Raw genomic sequence first — 20583 nt, 5'->3', positions numbered from 1 at the left:
CAGCAACTCCATCACAAGGACGCAATCCCGCGGCCACAAGAGACTATCAAGGGAATAGATGATGAATGGGGTGATGATGATGACGAAGGGGGAAATACCTTGATGAGCTCCCGGAGGAAGAGTCGGACCATGGCAGTGATCTGAGGGGCTCTGGAGGACTGCAGCATGATCTGCTCACTCTGCAGCTCCAGCTTCACCGTCTCTGCATCATGGAGGTCGACTGACAGCAGCTCTGCAAAACTAGACACACACATGCTCGAGTTTACAGTCTGTGCACGTGAAACAGGAACTGATTTTGCTTAGTTTGCGCTGTGTGTGTATGTTTATATATGTGTGTATATAGGCAACATGTGTTCACCTGTAGCTCTTCAGCAGACGGAGGTGTTTGGGGTTGATGCCCGATGCTCTGACCACCTTCAGCAGACGAATGCCACGATGGGACACACCCAAAATCCGAGTATCCTCACTATTGGCCTGAAACAAAGAGAATACATATGAGAGATCCTTGAAAATGCAGTTGAATTACAAGGTGAAGGATCTGGTGTTTGTGTATGCAGGGTTCCCACTGTGACCTTGATGTAAAGGTCCATGACTGCTTCCGTGACCTAGACATTTTCAGTTTGTTTTGAAGTTGTAAAATGCATGCTGGTATATCCCTGTAAATAGTGTTGTCACAATACTAGTATGTGTGTGTGTGTGTGTGTGTGTACCTGCTCACCTTCACAGGGAACAGGCGACTGAAGTAGTTTTGCCAGTTGTCCCGAGCGGCGATGACGATCCTCTTCTTCATGTTCTCATCCTGGATGGTGCTTATAGTCGTGCCCACATGGAAACTCGCTGGAGAGGGCAAGTGGTGAAAATATGGTAACAGAAAGAGAAAAGTAGCACAGAAACATGTTACAGATGTTACAGTGTATCCTTGGTAACATTCCTCCCACAGACCACCGCCTTGATGACCAACCAACATGATGAATGTTCACTAAACCCTAAACTATGGCAAAGTCCCTGCATCTAATATGTACCAACAAAACTTCAAACCCGCTTATATCCACTAAATGTCTGACTGATGACTGACAACATATTATTTGGTCAGTGTAATAAATTATTAGTCACAGGTGATGTTTACTTGATCTTTGCTCTCCATTATAATGATAAAAACCACCAGATCAGATTTGGACTCAGGCTGAGATACTGAGAATGCCACACCTTGTCATACCCAACTGACATCAAACTTGTTGAATAGTAGTAGTAGTAGTCAGTAGTAGTATTTTTACTAGTAGTATTTTTATTCAGTCATCACACACAATACAATAAGTATAAACAGTATATACAATATACAATCTAATATACAATAAGTATAAGCAGTCTAGACAGTAGTAGTAGTAGTTTAGTAGTGACTGAAAAGGCACAGGCAGAAGCATAATGCTTATATATGTCTAGCCTACATTCTTATCATTTTAAGCTACCCTCCAGAAATAAAAAATAATAATAAAATAAAAATTCATTCACACGTAACCCTCAAAAATAGCTTTATAAACCATTCTTTTGAAAACCAAAAGCGAATTACACATTCTTAAATTTATATTAGCATTGTTCCATAATTTAACCCCAACAATCAAAATACATCTCCTTTTAATCCCTTTTTTAGCTTTTTGTACGGTAAACTTACAAACATCTCTCAAATCATATTTGAGAGATGTTTAATACACACTTCTGATTGGCCAATGAAGGCAATCTGCGGTTTATTTCTAAATCACATCTAATCATATCACTCCAGTCAGGAAGTCTGGTCCATTTTGTTGATTTCTAATTACATTAAACGGCAACACCTCATGGCAAAAAGACATTACTCCTGCTGGACTAGTTTTTGGTGTAAGCTTGTAAACTACTTTAGCTTGTCATCATTATCATTGTCAAATCATTATAAATCAATATTTCATATCAGATGATTCGTGTCTTAGGTAAGTTGCCATGTAATAAGCTGGATGACGCACAGTGAGCCAGTCATTACTGCAAAATAAGCTCCTTCAGGGTGATCAGGGACTTTGATCACCCTGTTGGGGCTTATTTTACAGTAATAACTGCCTCCCTTGCATAACATAATGATGATGGTCATAATTCTCACCCAGGAGATCCTTCATCTTCCTCCTCTCCTCTCTGCTGATCCTCACACAGCTGTCAGAGTAGGTGTCCCTCATTATCTGCAACACCAGACAATAACAAGGGCAAGATTTGGTTGTTTACTGCTGCTGCTGAAGTGTGAGGGAGTTCAATACTGACGAATCAGAAAATAAATAAGTTAGTTAGACATGATGATTCTTGTATACAGTATATACCCACCTGTTCACATAAAAGATTGAGGATGTAGGGCCGGTTGAACACCTCCCTGGGATAAAACACCTGCATATGCAAAAAATAGATGATACTAAAGGTTAGAGGAGCAGGCTTGTGACTGGAAGGTTGCTGGTTCAAATCCCGGCTCGATCCGTTGAGCAAGGCACTGAACCCCCCGGCCGCTCTCACCTCTTTGCGTAGGAAGAGTTTTCCCGGCATGGCGGAGTAGGAGAAGTAGACGCTGGCAGAGAAGCGGTGGAGCTGGGAGCGGACGCTCTCCTCCTCTGGCATCAGATCTACACGAGTCAATAATCGGGAAATGAATGAAATGAATACTGTACTCATGAATTATAAATGGACTGTTTCCAGGGTTACATTTGGTTAATCTGTGCGATACAACAGAGTGAAAAATATTGCTGAAGAGCCACAACATGAGAGACAGTGAGTGTCCCCCCCCCCCCCCCCCCACACACACACACACACATACGCACACACACACACACACACAACGGTTATTACAATGTCCGATATGCGCTTACTGGCTTTTGAATGATTTGTAGGTTATTATAGATATTGATGATTATGTGTTATTTTTATAGGGTTAGGGTTAGGATTAGGGTTCATGCTTTCAAACCAAATAATTAATTTATATATATTTATACTTTTTACATCTTTTAAACATTACTTCTCGAGTTGCTGTGTCACTTCATGATGTTGGTTATCTTGTTTCTCCCTGTCTTTTTTGTTATTTTATTGTTTTTAACCATGTCTGTAAACACTTTAGGTTACACTGTTTTATGAAATATGTTATATAAATAAAATTTGACTTGATACATTTGATTCGATGCCTACATGTTTTCAAACCAAATAACTTCTCAATATGGTTTGAATGTTGAAAGTGTTGTTGCGTGTTGGTTTTTGAAAATTAACCATGTCTATACGGCTTTAGCAATATTGTTTCTGATAAACATGAATAAAGTCAGTGAACTGAAACTGAAAATTCCCTGACAGGAAACTATTACTTATTGGAGGCGAGTAGCCCCCGACGAGGGACGGGGCGGCCATGGCGGGCGGGTCCGGGATGCTGCGAGGGACGGGGGGAGGCGGCGGGGAGTCCGGGGCGGCGGGAGGTGCGTGCTGGGAACGCTGGGAGCCGAACAGGTCGGCCAGGGAGCGCTGCTTCTGCCTCATGCTGCTGGAGATGGAGCGAGGGCCCCTGGAGGAGGGAGGGGACGGATGCCGGGGAGGGGAGGCCCGAGGCCGAGGCTCCTCCTTCCTCTTCACCGGCGGAGGAGGCACCCACTGTTTCTGTTAGCAGGGAGCAGGGGGAGAGGATGGAGGAGTGTAACGAATATAAATGTGTGGGTGGTCTGAGTCTTAACATACACCAATTTAACATTAATGCCAAAAAATTACATATTTTCTTGTATTTTAATATCAAAATCCCATTAATTTTACTTTCTGGAAAACAGTGTATTTTTAGTGGTTACTTCATGGATTCAATGGAACTTATTCATTTTGAAAAATCTAGAATTTTTGAACTTTTGAACACTTTCGAAACAGTGCCTCCTCCTCACATTATGTCCCGCCCCAACATTCTGTTTCAACCAGAAGCAAAAACACCATCGAAATGCCATTTCATTTCCTCGTGACTTCAATAACGCTTGATGCAGCGGTTCTCAAAGTGAGGTTCGGGGGACCTCCCGGGGTCCTTGAGGGGCTTCCGGGAGGTCCCCAGCAAAATAAGGAAAAGTTAAATTTTACTATGATTGAATTCAAAATAAATAATCCCAATTTGATAATGTATATGAATGATTATTGTACTCAAGGCTTCATTCTCATCTCTCATATCTCCCCACATAATCAACAACAAAAACATTCCCATATTGGGGTCCCTGAGACTAAATCGTATCTCATTTTAGAATTTTGAGTACATTCCAGGTAGAGATAATCAATCCAAGATAGAAAAAACAATAACACTCTTATATTTTCTATGGTCTTATGTTCTTTTTTGTTGTAACTGTGGCTGCAGTTTCCAGATCCTGACCTGTTGTGGGACTGGTCCTTTGCTTTTGAGCATGGCCAGAGCTTGCTCTTTGGGATCTCTCTTCTTTACAAACTGCCTGGTAGGAGCTCTGTGAAGAGGGTAAAAGAAGTCGATTACAAAAAGCACAGTAGCATATTGTTGCCGCCCCCTTGCCACTTGCCAAAACTGTGTAAGAAAGGGTCGAATTGACTGAACCAAAGACATTTGACTGTTTCTACATGGACATTACCTTAATAATAAGAAACAAACAAACCTGAACATGAACATTTTTTTTGCATTTAAGCATTTAGCTGATCCAGAGCAACTTACAATTGAGTACAACAATAAAAAAGAAAATTCTTTATGCTTCAATTCCTGCTCAACTGCTTTCATGTCTATCAGACCTCCAAATAGATGCACATTAGACCCCAACCCCATCTGCTATTGGCTGATCTTTGGTGCCAGGTGATGTCACCTTCTATAGAGTACAACAGGTGGTGATATCCCTGGCACCAAAGATCAGCCAATAGCAGACAGACAGTTCAGTAGCATGCTTTTTACCATTAGATGTCAGGCTTTACACAGATTTGGGTTTGGTGTTTAATTACTCTTTAAATATATTAGTATTGAGTATTGAGTAGGAGAAAGTTCCAGGCAGGATTCAACCCTAGTTTAGATGAAACTTTAAAGGCATTCAGTCTGAACGGACCAGACAGGATCCTTCCTGTCCGGTCCGGCTTTGAAACTGACCTGACCGGCTCAAAGGGTCTGGGCTCCTGGGCGGGTCGACTGTTGAACTGTTTGATGATGTCCCGGATGTTGGAGGTGGGTTCGGGCTTAGGGGCGGAGAGAGGAGCCGGGGTGGGTCTGGCTTTCGGGGAGGCGGCCTCTCTGGCACGGGGGGAGGTGGGACGCCTCACTGTGGGAGATGAGAGACAGGGAGCGAGGGGGGAGGAGGATGGAAGAATTATCGAAATTAATTTCCTTCCATAATTAGCCGTCATCCTCTCACTCTAATAGAGTTCAGATGACAAATGGTAGAAAAGTTTACGTTCTCTGGGTGGAAGTATTCCCACTACTTTGATTTGATCCAGTAAAAGGGCAAAAAGAACATTAAACTTTGGTTTCCGGATCATTCACAGAAGAGGAAACTGGGGGTTTAACAAAAAAAATCATAACAAGTAGTGTAACGAATTAGTGTTTCCAGGAAGTAATAAGTAATAACATTATTTTTGGGATGAGTAACATGTAATGAGTCCTTGAGATCCTTGCCATTTACAATCAGAGCTCAAGTTCTTTATGATAACTATTTAGAGGTGAGGGGCAGATATTCCAGATATCCCAGATACCACAAATTCTTCCACAGTTCCTCAACCTTGTTTCCCGTTCTTACCCTCGGCCTTCGGAGCTGTGGGCGGGGGACGAGGCGCGGGGGGGGAGTACTGTCGTCTGGGTGGACTGGTCGGGGCCGGCTTCGGGGGTCCGGCTGCACCTCGGGGCTGAAAGCCTGGAGAAGAGTGGAGAGGGAGAGGACGGTGTTATGATCTGAATCTGAAAATGAGTTATCAAAGTACAGTCATGAAGAGCAGGAAGCAGTGTGACTGTTGATCGGTGCTTGGTATCGCTGAGCTCCACTCACCTTTCTTCTGGAAGTAGTCCCTCTTCTCTCTGAAAGACTCCAGCTCCTCTGGATCGGCGAGAACCTCTTCTCTCTCTGGCTGTGAAGGAAACAGACATCAGCACACAATGAGTTACCACAAATACAGAGGAACCGCTACCTAGTGACACTAATACATAAGACCCAGGGAAATAAGCATACACACGGAACACACTGAGAAGATAGGATAAGCTGAAACTTTAATGATCCCAATGAGGACATTGGGTCGTTGTAGCAGCAATGGGATACAGTAAAGACAATTAGAACATAGATAAGAATAGAACAAATGGAGGATATTAAGCATAACGCAAATGATAACCTATTAAATAGAAATGTATGAATGACAGTGACATGAAAGAAATTAGTTACAGCATTATGAAGATTTGCAAAATAGCAGCAATAGAACATACTGGGACATAGAAACAAAACAATGAGAAAAATGTACGATATGAAAATATACCAATAAATGAAAATGTGCAGTATCAAAAATATCTAAATTAATAAAATAACAAACTCCTAAAATTAAAAATATCCAGATATGTGCAATGAAAGAGAATATGGAAAATATAGAAAAACGCGCACACAAATGGACGGGAATGGATGTTTTACACACTGTATACACACACACACACACACCTCTGGCTCATAGTGCTTGCGGCCGGGGGCGCGTTTGGGCGCATGCGCCGCGGCCCGGGCGGGTGGGGGCGAGGGGGACGGAGGGGAGGGGGACGGAGGGGAGGGTGAGCGGGCGCGCTCCCTGGGCCGCCGGTCGGGCTGGCGCCTCTGCACCCTCTGCTGCTCCTGGGTCTGCTGCTGGGCCTGCTGCTGGGACAGGGTCATCGCCTGGAGGGTCATCTGCTGGGCCTGGGCAGGGAGGAGGAGGAGGAGGGAGGAAGAGGAGGGGACATGAGAATGAATAGTAAGAGAGGGAAAGAGGGAGAAGAGACAGGGGCGACGGAGGGAAATACTGCTTTGGCAATATTGTCTCCTCACCATGAGAAAGGCCTGCTGGTTGATGAGTTGCTGCTGTGTTACTGCCATGGGATCAGCGACGGGCGGGGCGGCCATAGCAACTTGGGGCATCATCATGGCTGCATTGGGAATGAATACTGCAGTTTTAGTTATTGGATATTGGAGTTTTAGTTTCTCAGGCAGAAATAATTTCATTGGTTGAGTTAAACCTCAATGGGCGGAGCCAAAGGACCACAGTTTCTCAGCGCGCAAGTTAGCTAACTGGCAAACCTGAATGGCAAAGAGGGAAATAGAAATAAAAAATAGAAATAGCAATAACTTTTCCATTCACTCATGAACATGACATTCATGATATTGGAAGGTCAGCAGGCTAGATAATTAGCTTCCTAGCTAGCTAAAGGCTAGTATGGCTAGTTTGAACTTGGAAGGTCAGCTAGGCTAACTAGCTAACCTACGGTAGATATTTTTTCAGTTAGCAGCAATAGCGCTAGGCTTCATAATATTAGCTTCTTCCTCTCTTACCTCTTGCCTTTTTCACTGGGCTTCAGTCTAATGTTACTTAGCCAGAAAACTGTTGTTCTTTGGCTCTGCCCACTGAGGTTTAACTCAACCAATCAGATTGTTTCTACCTCCAGAGTAGATTTTCCTCCAAGAGATGTTTGTAGAGCTAAAACTAAACAATGTAATATGCATGTAATATACTGACAAAATGAAACTGCATACACTGTATATTCTAGATTTATGTGATGTATTATACATTAGATAGTATGTACACAATGATCAAACTGGAGCAATAAAAGGTTTATGTAGAAGGATTACGTTGCATGGTTGGCATCATGGGAGTGGCACCATAGCCGGGCATGGCAGGATTGACTGGCATTCCTAGACAGAGAGCATGCAGGAGGATGAGGATTATAAACATTAAAAACACACAGCTCATAGTCTGCCCCTTGTAGTGAGTGTGAAAAGGATTAAAGGCAAAAAAATTTAGGTCAAACAAAAAGTAGATTGTTGTTGATGAAACCATGACTCACTTACCCATTGGCTGCCCATATACTGGCATTGTCATAGGCATACCTGGATAAGAGAATTATCGTTTCTAAATACAGATCATCTTCAATAAATTGAACCAAATCATAATAATAAGAATTTTATTCCAAAATGAAATTTAAAAAAAAGTGACACATTCTCTTACAAAATGATTCTTGGCGTGAAATTACAGCACTTTAGAGTCATCTTAACACATTAACTTACAATATAGTTTAATATTTCTGAGGATAGAATATAACATTTAAGAAAAAAATATGTGATCTGTATTTTTTTAAATATTGACTGATAAAGTCCAGTTAGTAAAAAAATGAAATAATGCCTATATAATATAGCATTTTGTATTGAAACCCTGCAACTATCCACAGGGGAGAGTAAAAAAAAAAAGAAAGTAAAGAAAGGAAATTGAACAGGAAATCCAGTCTTCCTACCGGCTCCATACATGCCGGGCTGCATGGGTCCAATTCCTCCTCCTCCTCTCATCCTCCGGTTCAACATGGCCAGTCTTTCCATGTCCTACACACACACAGAACACAGTAACAAGTGAACAAGTTACATTGTGAGTGACACAACAAGCACGCAAACAGGAGTACAGTTACGGGAGAGAGGGCAGGAAACACAAGCCAGTGACTTCACACACTCGGTAATAAGATACAAGGGAGAGATACGCAATCCAATCCTTACACAATGAGCAGCCGGTCACAGGCTCCATACAAAACCCCTATGAAAGTTTTTTAGAAATAACACTTTTCAGGGAACAGGCAACACAGCCCATGCAAGGATTACAGGTTACAGGTTCAATGAAAAAAAATAAATGAAATGAAAACACTGACTGGAGGTCCTTGGTCCAGCACGGGGTCAAACAGGTCATCGACATAGGCATCCATCTGTCGCCTACGGCCTGGGAACAGAGGTAGAGGTGGAAAAAGAGAGAGTCAAGTCAAGTCAAGTTTATTTATATAGCACATTTCATACGACACGCGTAGACTCAATGTGCCTCAAAATAAAAAGCAAAAAATAGGCAAAGATCATACATGACTAAAACATATAAGGTAGGAACATATAAGATAAGAAGGTATTACATAAATAAAAACATATAAAAAAAAAGATAAAAACATATAACGTATTGCAATAAAAAGGAATAAGATAAGAAGGTATTATTATCATTATTGTTAATAAGGGAATAATAGTAATAATACTGATTCTAAAATAAATGTTTTCCCGTTAACCACACACTTTAAACCTAACTAAAAGCTTGTGAAAACAGATATGTTTTTAGTCAAGACACTGTTTTAGCAGACCTTAGTTCATGTGGTAGAGAATTCCAGAGAGTAGGACCATAATGACTGAAGGCACCATAAGCTGATTTAGAGTTTATTCTAGAGATAGTGAGGAGACCTTTATTTGATGATCTAAGGGATTCTGTCCGGTGTGTATTCAAATGGTACAAGTCGGGTGTCCTCGGTTACTTGACCCCTGAAGGTCACTCTGGGCACACACTCGCACGGAACGCGATCAAGTGAAAGTGAATCCAAAGCGACCGAGAGGCCGAGAGGACAGCTTGCTTTTCCGGTAGAGAGTGAATGGGGGTGGGGCATGGGGGCAGGGGGGTGAGAGCACCTACCCTCCTGCGGATAGTCTCTTCCCCAGGGTTTGGAATCGAAAGGAGGCAGCCCAGGGGCCTGCATGGAGGGCGCCGGGGGGATGAAGCCGTCCAGATCCGCGGGCCCCATCCTGGAGAGAGAGAGAGAGAGAGAGAGAGAGAGAGAGAGAGGGAGGGTTGGACGAACTGGAGTTTCAAGACCCTCCCAACCACCTGGTATCCTATTGATTTACACTTTTTTTTTTTTTTTTTTTTTAAACAACTTTATTTTCATTTTCACAATACAAAATATAGATTTACACTTTTGAATGATCTGTTCTCATATTATGTCCCGCCCCAATACCCCGTTTCAACTGGAAATACATCAAAATTAGGAAGCAAGATACTCTCAAAATGCCATTTCATTAATATGACTTTAATGCCCCTTTAAGTCTCCGTGCAGTATAGACATTTTTGATTTTGAAATGTAAATGTCTCTGTCTGTTCCCCGGGTAAATAAAAGTTCAAATCTTTTTTAAATGAGCCAATAAGCACAGAGCTCAGTTGGAAAAGAAACTCAGCAAGATTCCTCTTATTGTGTGTGTGGATATCTACCCCAATGCAGTCAGATAAGAGGGTAAAAAGTCCCAGAGGTTTTTTTTTGCGTGACCCGTGGCTCTACCTGTCCCTGTGGCCGCTGAACAGGTAGTCGCTGTCCGTGGAGGAGGGAGTCCCGGGGGGGGGCAGCACCTCGGCCTCAGCTCCGGCCAGCAGGTCCATGACGAAGTCGGAGCCGGCCAGGTCCGACCAGCCCTCGTCGGCCAGGAGGGACACGGACCAGCCCTGCATGGCCTCCGACACGCCTCTGCATCACACACACACACACACACACACACACGGAGTATGAGATGAATATATAGAAGCAGATATGTGTCAAAAGGAGGCAAACACACTTGCAAAATTCATACCTGAAATGGAGAAGCCAGGAGGCCAGCTGCTCTCCTGTGGTCCAAGACTCCACTTCAGCTGTCAGCTTCTCATCTGAGGAAAAGTAGGAAATTACATTATTAGAGTTTGACCCATATGGGCCTTTTATTTTGTGCTGATATTCAATATCTTTAAAAAGACAAAAATCTCAAGAAATCAGTGTTTCACCCAGAATTTTATTCTTGACAGGGTGGAAAAGCCTCTAAAATAACATTTTTATCCCAGATTGGGACACTAAAACTCTCCACTGAAACCCAGACTGTTAAAATTCTTTTAGGGTTAGCAGCTCTTTAGGGCAGAGTGACCACACCTATCCAATGGAAACTCTGGGATACGTTACTACCTTTAAATGAAGAATAATTTACAAAAAAAAAAACATTACTGAAAAATGATATGAATAAATTGATTGAGCAATTTCGATATCAGCAAACCAAAATAGTCTAAACCAATGGTTCTCAACGTGGGGTCCGGGGACCACCAGGGGTCCTTGAGGGGGTTCCAGGGGGTCCCCAGCAAATTGATGAATTATTAAACTTCACCATTATGGAGTTAACACAATTAGAGTATGTGGAAGAATGACTATTTTGACTGTCTTTCACTGTTATCTCTGTACCTTCAATACAGATAGCCATGGAATTCAGGACAAAATCATATCTAACAGTAAAAATATTCTCAGATGTGGGTCCGAGAGAAGAAATCTCATCAAATGGGGGTCCGTGGCCCTAATGTGGACTAAATTAGGGGTCCTTGATATGAAAAATGTTGAGAATCACTGGTCTAAACCAAGACATTATGTCACATTGATAAAACCCGCTGACTTGAATGGGCACACAGAGAGAGAGGAAGATGAAGTGTAGATAAGCCGCAGCAGCCTCACCGTTGAAGGTGTGCACGTCCAGCACCATCTTGCCCCTCCTCTGGTTGGTGGTCCACTCCAGCTGGTTGGGGGGGTAGAGGCGGGCGGCGGGAGGCGGGAGCTGCAGGGAGGTCAGCAGCTTGTGTTGGCACAGAGAGCGGTACTCCCCCGGGCCGCCGTCAGACACGTACCTGGATGGGACAGGACAGAGACACATACACACTGAAGCAGGAGGGGTCATTCCAAGGCTTCTTTGGTCAGGGTGTAATTAAAAAAATGGTGAATTTCTCAAAGCATTCTTGACAGCAAGGTCCAATGCAGAACCATTTGAGCCCAAAGAACCATTTTCTGATACAATATAGAACCCTTTTTGTTTCAAGTGCACCATTATATCTACTTGGTAATCAGTGATGTATTGGTTAGGAATGGGAAGATATATCTAAATTCAATATATCGCGATACAATACAGTGACGATAGGTATCGCGGGGCAGAAAAAGGAATCGCGATATCAGTATCCATTTTATTCTGCTGTAGTAATCGCAAATGAGTTCTCCATCCAAATTATATTATTTGCACTTTGTAATGACATTTTGAAACTGTTCGCATTCCAGCAAGCCAATGTGAACTCTTTTCTCAAAATATTAGAGACAGTTGAAACTTTGCAAAAAGCATCTCAGAAAGTCAGGCCGTATCCTTTAAGTCTGGTTTTATATGGTTAGTAATAATGTTTCTGTTTTATTATTTATTTCCCTTTCTTCTCCTAAATATTTGTTAAATTCAATATGTACAAATGTAATATGTATGTTTTTTTTCGACATTATAATATCTATACAGTATGTTTCTTTTTTTTTCTTCAAAGTACAGACGAAACTGACATAGTAAATATTGATCATACGATATATTTAATAAGTTGTTCACTTATTTGTTTTAGTTATTCTCCTGTGATGTCGGCTTTGAAATATGAACGTATGTAAGGGAGTTCTACGGTCACAGGGTGGGGGATGGAGAAGATAATGTTCATTTTTCATATGATGTAAGAAACACAATCAAACCTCGCGCCATGAGCAAAGCATGCGTGATGTCATGAGGCACTAGCCCGGGCCCATCGAGGGCCCCCCACCTACTTGAGCAGGGATTTGTCCAGTGTGGGTGAGGGGGTGAAGACGCTGAGGCAGCAGGCCAGCAGCAGCCAGCCCCGCAGGCTGCCCTCCTCCTCCGTCAGGCCCCAGGTGTGGTACACGAGCTGGGCCAGGATCTCGTCCCTCAAGGTGGGCTGGCTCTGGCCCTTCTCCACGATGAAGTTCCCCAGCATCTGCTCCTGCCAGCCGCCGAGGTCCGACTCGCCCGTAAAGCGCAGGATCTGAGGAGGAAACGGGTTGAAACGCGAAGAGATAAGACAAGAGGTACGTATAGCATTTTGAAACATCGATATATGAGTGTCAAATCATATAATATATGATTAAGAGGCGTTTGCTGTGTTGTGGCAGTTGTAGTCCGATTTACCAGTTTGTAAATCTCCAGGGCGGTTCTGGCATCGTCGGGATCCAGAGGGGTCAGGGGTCTCTGGAGGGAATATCCCTGAGGCTGGCACCATGTATCCTGAGGAAGACACAGGGAGGGAGAAACATGAGAAATGGAAAAGATGACAGTGAATTATTCCTTGTTTATTCCTCCATTCAGGTGCATCTGTTGTATTTAATCTAGAATTACACTTTGCCAATGGGGTTTTCAATACAAATCAACTTTTTTTTTTTTTTAATCATTTTCTTTATAGCACTTCAGTCATTCGTCTTCTTCTGCCTTGGTTTAAGATATTGGGTGTGTGACCTATCACTTTTTGATTCATGATATTAACACTTTTTTTGAGAAAAGTCCCCAAATCAGTGAAACTGCATTGGAAACATGGAATCATTTCATCCCATTGGCAATTTATTTTTTTCACTTGTTTCTAAGGAATACAAAAAGGTTTTGGGAGATTGGCCAGTTGGCCAACTTGGCCATTAAAGAGTAAATAAGCCCTGAACCCAAATCTGTGTAAAGCCTGACATCGAATGGTAAAAAGCATGCTACCGAAATTGCCATCTGCTATTGGCTGATCTGTTGTCCTCTATAGAAGGTGACATCACTTAGCACCAAAGATCAGCCAATAGTAGATGGCAAATTCAGTAGCATGCTTTTTACCATTAGATGTCAGGCTTCACACAGGGTTGGGTGTTAACTCTTTAAACGATGAGAGCAATAGACACCGAAATCATCATGTGTTCCTAGTAAATAATACATTCGCTCCAGTGCTCCATGCTAACAATTTAGTATGCTTGTATAACTTAAGAAAAATATGATTTCAAGACTAATCAGACTAAATGACTTGCTTAAATGTAGTTTCTTTGCAGTGTGGGGACAACCATCAAGTGTGAGCCAAGTGTAGCAGGATTCACAGTAAAGTATATAGTTTTGTATGTGCTTCTGTTGTAATGTACCCCCTTTGTGTTGTTTTTTTTTTTTTTTTTTTTTTTTTTACTGTCATTACTATTATTATTTTACCAATTATGTAATGGGAGTTAATTAATTTATTTTTAATCATTCTAATATTGTTTGTTCATTAATATGTATATATCTATATATATATCATGTATATGTTTATTTTTATAATATTTGATATTTGTAGGTACGCATACATAATGTTTTTATTTTTGTTTTGTTTTGTACCTTTAAAATGTTGAAAACTCAATAAACATATTGTTGACAAAAAAAAAAAAAAAGTATATAGTTTGGATCATGAACGTGTGTGAGTGTGTTTTCATGCCCTTGCCTTGCCAACAATACTTACCTTTAATATTAACTTGGCATAGCGAGAAAATGGGTATCGGTCTATATCCTGAGGCAGGGAGAGCTTGTGTTCCGCTTTCACCTGCGGAGGTGCGACCTCTGTGACTCCTGACACCTGCTGCCGCCCTGGTGGACAGAGGAGGAACTACAATCACAAACCATTGCCAAGTCGAAGTCTAGTTCTATAAACGGCCACCACAGGTTTGTGTGTAGATTGTAGTCTCATCCGATCCAATCTAGTTTTCCTTCAAGTGTCTCTGCTCACCTGCTGCACTGCGTAGTCTGGCTGACAGCTCAGCGGGGATCTCCAGCATCCCCACATCCTAACAGGGAAATAACATTTAGCAAATATTACCATATGGTTAGACTATGGTTGGTTTCTGTTTTTTGATGAAACGTTACAGCTGGATTACTATGATTCTGGATCAGTCTGCATCAGATTGATCCTGAAGCCTTACCATTCCTAGGGAGACGGACTTAGTCTTGGTGGCTGCCTTTAATTTGTTCCTCTCGTTGCGTTCCTGAAATTGAACACACACACACACACACACACACACACACACGCAACACCTGTCAGCCAATCACGCTGCTCGCCACACTTGACCTCATCTTCATCATCCTCCTTTTTCGTTCTGTGGCAACTTTTTGGCTCAACGACACTCTGTTTCTTTTATCCAGGTACGTGAAGTAAACACTCAGCGCTCCTTCATTTCTCCCCCAGGAATGCGCTCCATCAGAACCTATTCTTGGATACACATCCTGTTATATACTCCTGCCCCGCCCCACCCCTCTCCTCGCCCCGCCTCGTGTGAAGTCAAAAGTCCAGAAAGCTGGGGGGTTTTATCAGGAGGTTTACAGCTTGTGGAGAGGTGTCACCTTAAGGCACGAGTGCAGCGTCATTCAGATATGCTTATGGGTAAAAAAAAAAGACCTGGTATCTCTCTCCTTTGCTATTATTCTATTTATCATCATTCTATGGTGGTAGGAATATTGTAAGGACACAGAGGCCATGACCTTTGACCTTTGACTTTTTGGTGATCTAGGAATTAAAGCTTATTCTTCTGTTGCGCTTATTATAAGTCACTCTGGATAGGAATATCAGCTAAATACCTAAAATATAAATGTAATCAAATGTGACACACGCACTGCAGGATACACATATGATTTCTATTATGATTTCTTTCAGTACAGCCTCACCTCCTACTCACAAAGCGATCAAATAACTCAGAGAATGGGTCTCCACAAACACACACACACACAGGTTGCCCAACCCTAACCTCTAAATGAGAGGATTTACAATAAGCGACCTGCGTATCAATATGTGCCCAAACCAAACAAGCCAGGCCGTGTCACAAATCATGACAGATCAAAACACACCCAGTTCCTCACGCCTGCTATTTGCCCTTAAATAAAGTTTAACCAAATATCCAAACTAGGGTGCGACCGTTATGGAATTTTGAAGACTGATACTGAGAATTTTGGGGATTGGAGCGGCTGATATTTGCTCAATATGACTCAAAAAATTGGAAGAATTCATTCGAGTTTCCCTAATAGTGTTAGTGGGAAAAGCCTCTGAAGCAGCTTTTAGACCATCATGGGACACTAAAACTCTCCACTGAAACCCAGGATTAGAATAAGAATAAGAATACATATTTATGCACACTTAGCTTGAATACAATCAAAATGTTTCATTAGAATGAATTCAGGTTATGGGCTTCCCATAGACAACCAGCCTAGTATTGATCAATGCTACAATAAATATGTAATCAACCAAACTGCATCATATCCATCATATCAGAGGTGGATGATGCTGACTGGCTGATATCTGATTATCAATAAAAGGCAAATATAGGCCTGATATACTGTAGTGGCAAATCAAAACCCTGTTTTTTATAAGTGACCAATTCATATTCTAATGTAAATGAAGTGAAGAGTCCTTCTAAGCCTTAACAGCTGACAGAGGATGACAGCTACACTACACTGTTCATAGTCCAAGCCTCATAAAACACCCAGTGGACTGCCAACAACACAATGGAAACAACAAAAGAGTAACAAAAAGATCCACATTTTCTATTCAGTTTGCAGCCAATGCAAGGAGAAAAAAACAGGAATGAGAGACGACACAGAAAAAGACCAAGAGAAGCAACTTGTCTTATTTTGAACGCTAATACTAACAGACAGTCTCTCTTCCACTCCCTCACTCTCCGTTATTCTCTTGGCCCGAGTCAAACGACCTTCAGAGACGAAGAAATAGAAATGAAAAAGAAGGTAAAGAGGAAGAATAAGAGAAGAAAACAAACCCTACCTGCGAGTGCCGCTGAGCTGGAACTAAGTCTGAGAGGAAAGGTTTCACAAGGCGGAAGGAGAGATGCACGGCTGCCTCTAATTTCAGCCAGAGGGGTTGAAGTCCGAGACTGGAGTGCGGTTGGAGGTGTGTGTGTGTGTGTGTGTGTGTGTGTGTGTGTGACCCAGCGACATGATTAAAGTAAGATAAGGAGGATAGTTCATGGAAAGGAATGAGATTTAGAAAGTGGCCGTAATAATATCCAGGAGGATGTCGGGTGGAGGCTGAAATATTTACAAGAATGAACAGTGCAGGCCGCTCATGTGCTGTGACTCCGGGTTCAAATTCACCTCTACGCACGGCCAAAAGCTTTCATTCAAAATCTGTGTGAGCCGATAGAATCAAATGTTTATTATCTGTAAAAATCTTCCGGGTGTTCAGCACGATTCAAAAAGCAGAAACACGTCTGCAGACTTCAAAAAAAGGGAATTTCACGGCCAATTCTTGACCTCACTTTTAGGACTTAGAGAGTCCCGGCAAGTCTCTCTCTCTAAATGAAGAGTACTGTATATGTCACTTGATTTACAGAAAAAGAAAAGAAGAAAAATGAGTGTACTCGCACTTTCTATAACTTCAAATTGACCACCAGGGCTTAAATCCTAATATTAAAACTGTTCCTACAGCCAGCGAAGTCCAAAGTCTGCATGGTATGATAGGGAACAATAATAACATAATAAACTGTATTTGCAGGCTTATAGCACCTTTCAGATATAAAATGCAGCTCAAAGTGCTAAAAACAAATAAAAAGACAGTGTGAAAAGAAAAAAAAATACAGATAAAATAAAGAAAAATGAATAACAAAACAATGGGTGCAACTACTGACACAAGAGCAATAAAGACAATTTAATTAAGAAGGAAGGAAGGAAGGAAGTTAAAATAATAAAGATAGGAAAGATCAAAAGTAATTAAGAATGATAAACAGACTGCTACTAGTTATTATAAACTAGATTAAAAAGATATGTTTTCAGTTGTGGTTTAAAAATATCCAATGTTCAATGTTAGTGACTCATTTTTAACTAATGACAATCTGCACCATGAGTCCAAAATGACCAATGATCTGAGAGAATCTGATCGTCTGGAGAAGTCAGGTGACAGGAAATGAAAGAGAGGTGTGATCCTACACTTTGACCCCGAAACGTGGATTTTTTTTTTTTGGGGCGTTGTCAATGGGAAGGGATGGACACATTTTCCCTGTGATATACTGCTGAGCTATAGCTGCTGGTATTGCATAAGATAAAGGATTTATAGCACAATAAAGTCAGTAAACACTGGTTGCTAAGAAACCCAGCCAGGGAGGGACTGTGAAGTGGGGATGACTCTCTCTCTCTCTCTCTCTCTCTCTCTCTGTGTGTGTGTGTGTGTGTATTTTTGCACATCTACCTTCCTCCACCGACGTCTCTTGATGGTGTTCCTCGTTATCATCATCACCGCCCAGAACTGGGTGAAAGACTGCTTGAGACGCTTGTAGTACTTCCTGGGGACAGACAGGGGGCAGCGGTCACTCACACACACACACACACACACACACACACACACACACACACACACACACACACACACACACACACATACTGTATTTCCACATTTCCTCCTCACTTCACTGACCTCCTTTCAGCCTCCATGTTAAATGGAATTCTCGGGGATCTATCGGTATTGGACGATATAAGTGGGGAAAAATATGACAATCTATATTGGCTTTAAAAAAAACATATCGGTGTATTCCTTAGTCTAAGAGAGTCCAGATTTGATGTTATAGTTTTTGGAATTATAATGGAGGGTAAAGATCAAGCGAAAATCCCCAGAAATCTATTTGCAAGCCATACCTAAAGAAAATAAAATTTAAAAAAAAGTCCCATCAGGGCATTATTCAGGACCAATGTCCCCTTTAAACTTATAGTTTAGTGACCTAGGTCTAATAATTAAAGACCAAATAATAATATCTAGTCAGTCATCACCCCACTTTGGGTAACGTTTAATTTTCCGGGTCCACAATTTCCTAATAATTTCCTAGAAACTGTTAATTTCTTCGGAAGTTTCCTGGAAAGAACCATGAAATTATGTAGCAGTTCTATAGAAAATGTCAGCAGTCTGGTGAGTGGATAAGATATTGTCAATTTCTAAAAGAATTTCCTGGAAAGTGCTGCAAAATTATAAACTATTGACTGGAAAAATAATAGGCAGATGTCAACTATCAGAAGTCATATAATTATATAATATAGTTATTTGTTGAATTCTAGTTATTATATCTAGTTATTCTAGTTATTTTCTAATTTTCTATATAGCTACTACATCATTTCATGGTTCTGTCTTGGAAACAACAGAGGAAATTACAGGTACTTACCAACTACCATTGAACTCATTCTCTATTTTCCCTATAAATAGAACATCATTTCATGGTTCTTTCCAGGAAGAAATTAATAGTTCCTTTCTAGGAAATTAACAGGAAATTGCGGATCTGGAGAATAAAGCGTTACCCCACTTTGTCCAGATATTTAGTGGATATGAGCAGGTGTGGAAGTTTCGGTAGCAAATAATATCAGACTAGAATTTATAACCTCCTCGTCTCTTCTCCTCTCTCCTCTCCTTGTCTTCTCTCCTCTCTCCTCTCCTCTCCTCTCCTCTCCTCTCCTCTCCTCCTCTCCTTTCCTCTCCTCTCCTTGTCTCCTCTCCTTGTCTTCTCTCCTCTCTCCTCTCCTCTCCTCTCCTTTCCTCTCCTTGTCTCCTCTCCTCTCCTGTCCTCCTCCCCTTGTCTCCTCTCCCCTCTCCTCTCCCCTCTCCTCTCCTTGTCTCCTCTTCTCTCCTCTCTCCTGTCTTCTCCTCTCCTTGTCTCCTCTCCTCTCTCCTCCCCTCCTCTCCTCTCCTTGTCTCCTCTCCTCTCTCCTCCTCTCCTCTCTCCTCCTCTCCTTGTCTCCTCTTCTCTTCTCCTCTCCTCTCCCCTCCCCTCTCCCCTCCCCTCTCCCCTCTCCTCTCCTCTCCTGTCCTTGTCTCCTCCTGTCCTTGTCTCCTCCTCTCCTCTCCTCTCCTCTCCTCTCCTCTCCTCTCCTCTCCTCTCCTCTCCTCTCCTCTAGTAGTGGGATGTGAGGACTTTGCCACAGCTTTGCTCCTTCCCTCCCTCCATCTCCCCCACCTGGCCTGGTGTCCTCGGATGTGGCTCTGGATGACGATGGCTTTCTGCTTGAAGAACCGGAAGTTCCTCCTGCAGATGAAGCCCCGGATGTTCCTCTGGATGGTGACGGCCGCCCAGGTCTGGGTGCTGCTCCACTTGTCCTCCACCCGCTGGTGCAGGAGCTCCTTCAGGAACACCTAGCACACACACACACACACACACACGGATACAGACATGAATGATTCTGAGGACATGATCCAAATATTTCCCTTGATATATCTGCCAAGTTTTGCGATCATTGAACAAACGGGTGTGGAGTTACGGCCGTTTTTGTGTTAGGCCACGCCCATTTTTGGCGTTTTCCATGCCTCCTTTTGGTCGAATTGCACAAAATTCGGTACACATGTTAGAAATGCCATTCCAGATGAGGCTGAGAAGTTTGGGACTGATTATGCAAATGGAATTAGATTTACCGGCTGTTACATGGTTATTATGCCATAGGCCCCGCCCACTTTCACCAATGATGACAAAACTTCTAATTTTGACTAGTACATCCTCCCTGAACATGTGTACCAAATTTCACGCAATTTCTTCATCTGGATTAGGAGATACAGCTTTTTGGCATTTGTGGCGCCCCCTACTGTTCAATCTTAAAACAGCTTTGCACACATGGTCATTGATGATATCTGAACATGTTCACCAATTTTCATGATGACTGGACAATCCGTCATGAAGTTATAACAATTTAGCTGACAAGCCACGCCCTCTCACAACTTTAAAAATTAATATTTTCAAAACTAAAGCAGATATCAAAAATCTGTTTTTGGATCTGTTTTTTCAATTTG

The 20583-nt window shown here is 42.1% G+C and overlaps 1 protein-coding gene across 1 annotated transcript in view; it reads right to left on the bottom strand.

Annotated features, from left to right (window-relative positions):
• Positions 1-20583, bottom strand: part of myo15b (myosin XVB) — a 43348-nt gene that overhangs the window by 9378 nt on the left and 13387 nt on the right. Inside the window, exons 24-52 of the mRNA XM_071544465.1 lie at positions 19760-19935; positions 18013-18106; positions 14747-14809; positions 14554-14611; positions 14290-14414; positions 12966-13061; positions 12587-12822; positions 11483-11652; positions 10587-10659; positions 10301-10483; positions 9661-9770; positions 8870-8937; positions 8468-8552; positions 8028-8066; positions 7809-7871; positions 7411-7422; positions 7011-7108; positions 6654-6881; positions 6000-6078; positions 5754-5867; positions 5111-5279; positions 4394-4469; positions 3357-3600; positions 2524-2630; positions 2341-2400; positions 2126-2201; positions 711-837; positions 359-466; positions 99-240 (exon numbers count right to left, since the gene is read on the bottom strand). Coding sequence (XP_071400566.1) covers positions 99-240; positions 359-466; positions 711-837; positions 2126-2201; positions 2341-2400; positions 2524-2630; positions 3357-3600; positions 4394-4469; positions 5111-5279; positions 5754-5867; positions 6000-6078; positions 6654-6881; positions 7011-7108; positions 7411-7422; positions 7809-7871; positions 8028-8066; positions 8468-8552; positions 8870-8937; positions 9661-9770; positions 10301-10483; positions 10587-10659; positions 11483-11652; positions 12587-12822; positions 12966-13061; positions 14290-14414; positions 14554-14611; positions 14747-14809; positions 18013-18106; positions 19760-19935 — 3279 coding nt within the window. The remainder of the gene's footprint in view (positions 1-98; positions 241-358; positions 467-710; positions 838-2125; positions 2202-2340; positions 2401-2523; positions 2631-3356; positions 3601-4393; positions 4470-5110; positions 5280-5753; positions 5868-5999; positions 6079-6653; positions 6882-7010; positions 7109-7410; positions 7423-7808; positions 7872-8027; positions 8067-8467; positions 8553-8869; positions 8938-9660; positions 9771-10300; positions 10484-10586; positions 10660-11482; positions 11653-12586; positions 12823-12965; positions 13062-14289; positions 14415-14553; positions 14612-14746; positions 14810-18012; positions 18107-19759; positions 19936-20583) is intronic.

The sequence above is a fragment of the Centroberyx affinis genome, unplaced genomic scaffold (assembly GCF_046629955.1).
Source record: "Centroberyx affinis isolate AG114_WGS23_722 - 3 ecotype Tasmania unplaced genomic scaffold, CSIRO-AGI_Caff_v1 ptg004591l_1, whole genome shotgun sequence".
Taxonomy (NCBI): Eukaryota; Metazoa; Chordata; class Actinopteri; order Beryciformes; family Berycidae; genus Centroberyx; species Centroberyx affinis.
Note: the sequence above shows the minus strand (reverse complement) of the source record. Positions and strands in the feature narration are given on the sequence as shown.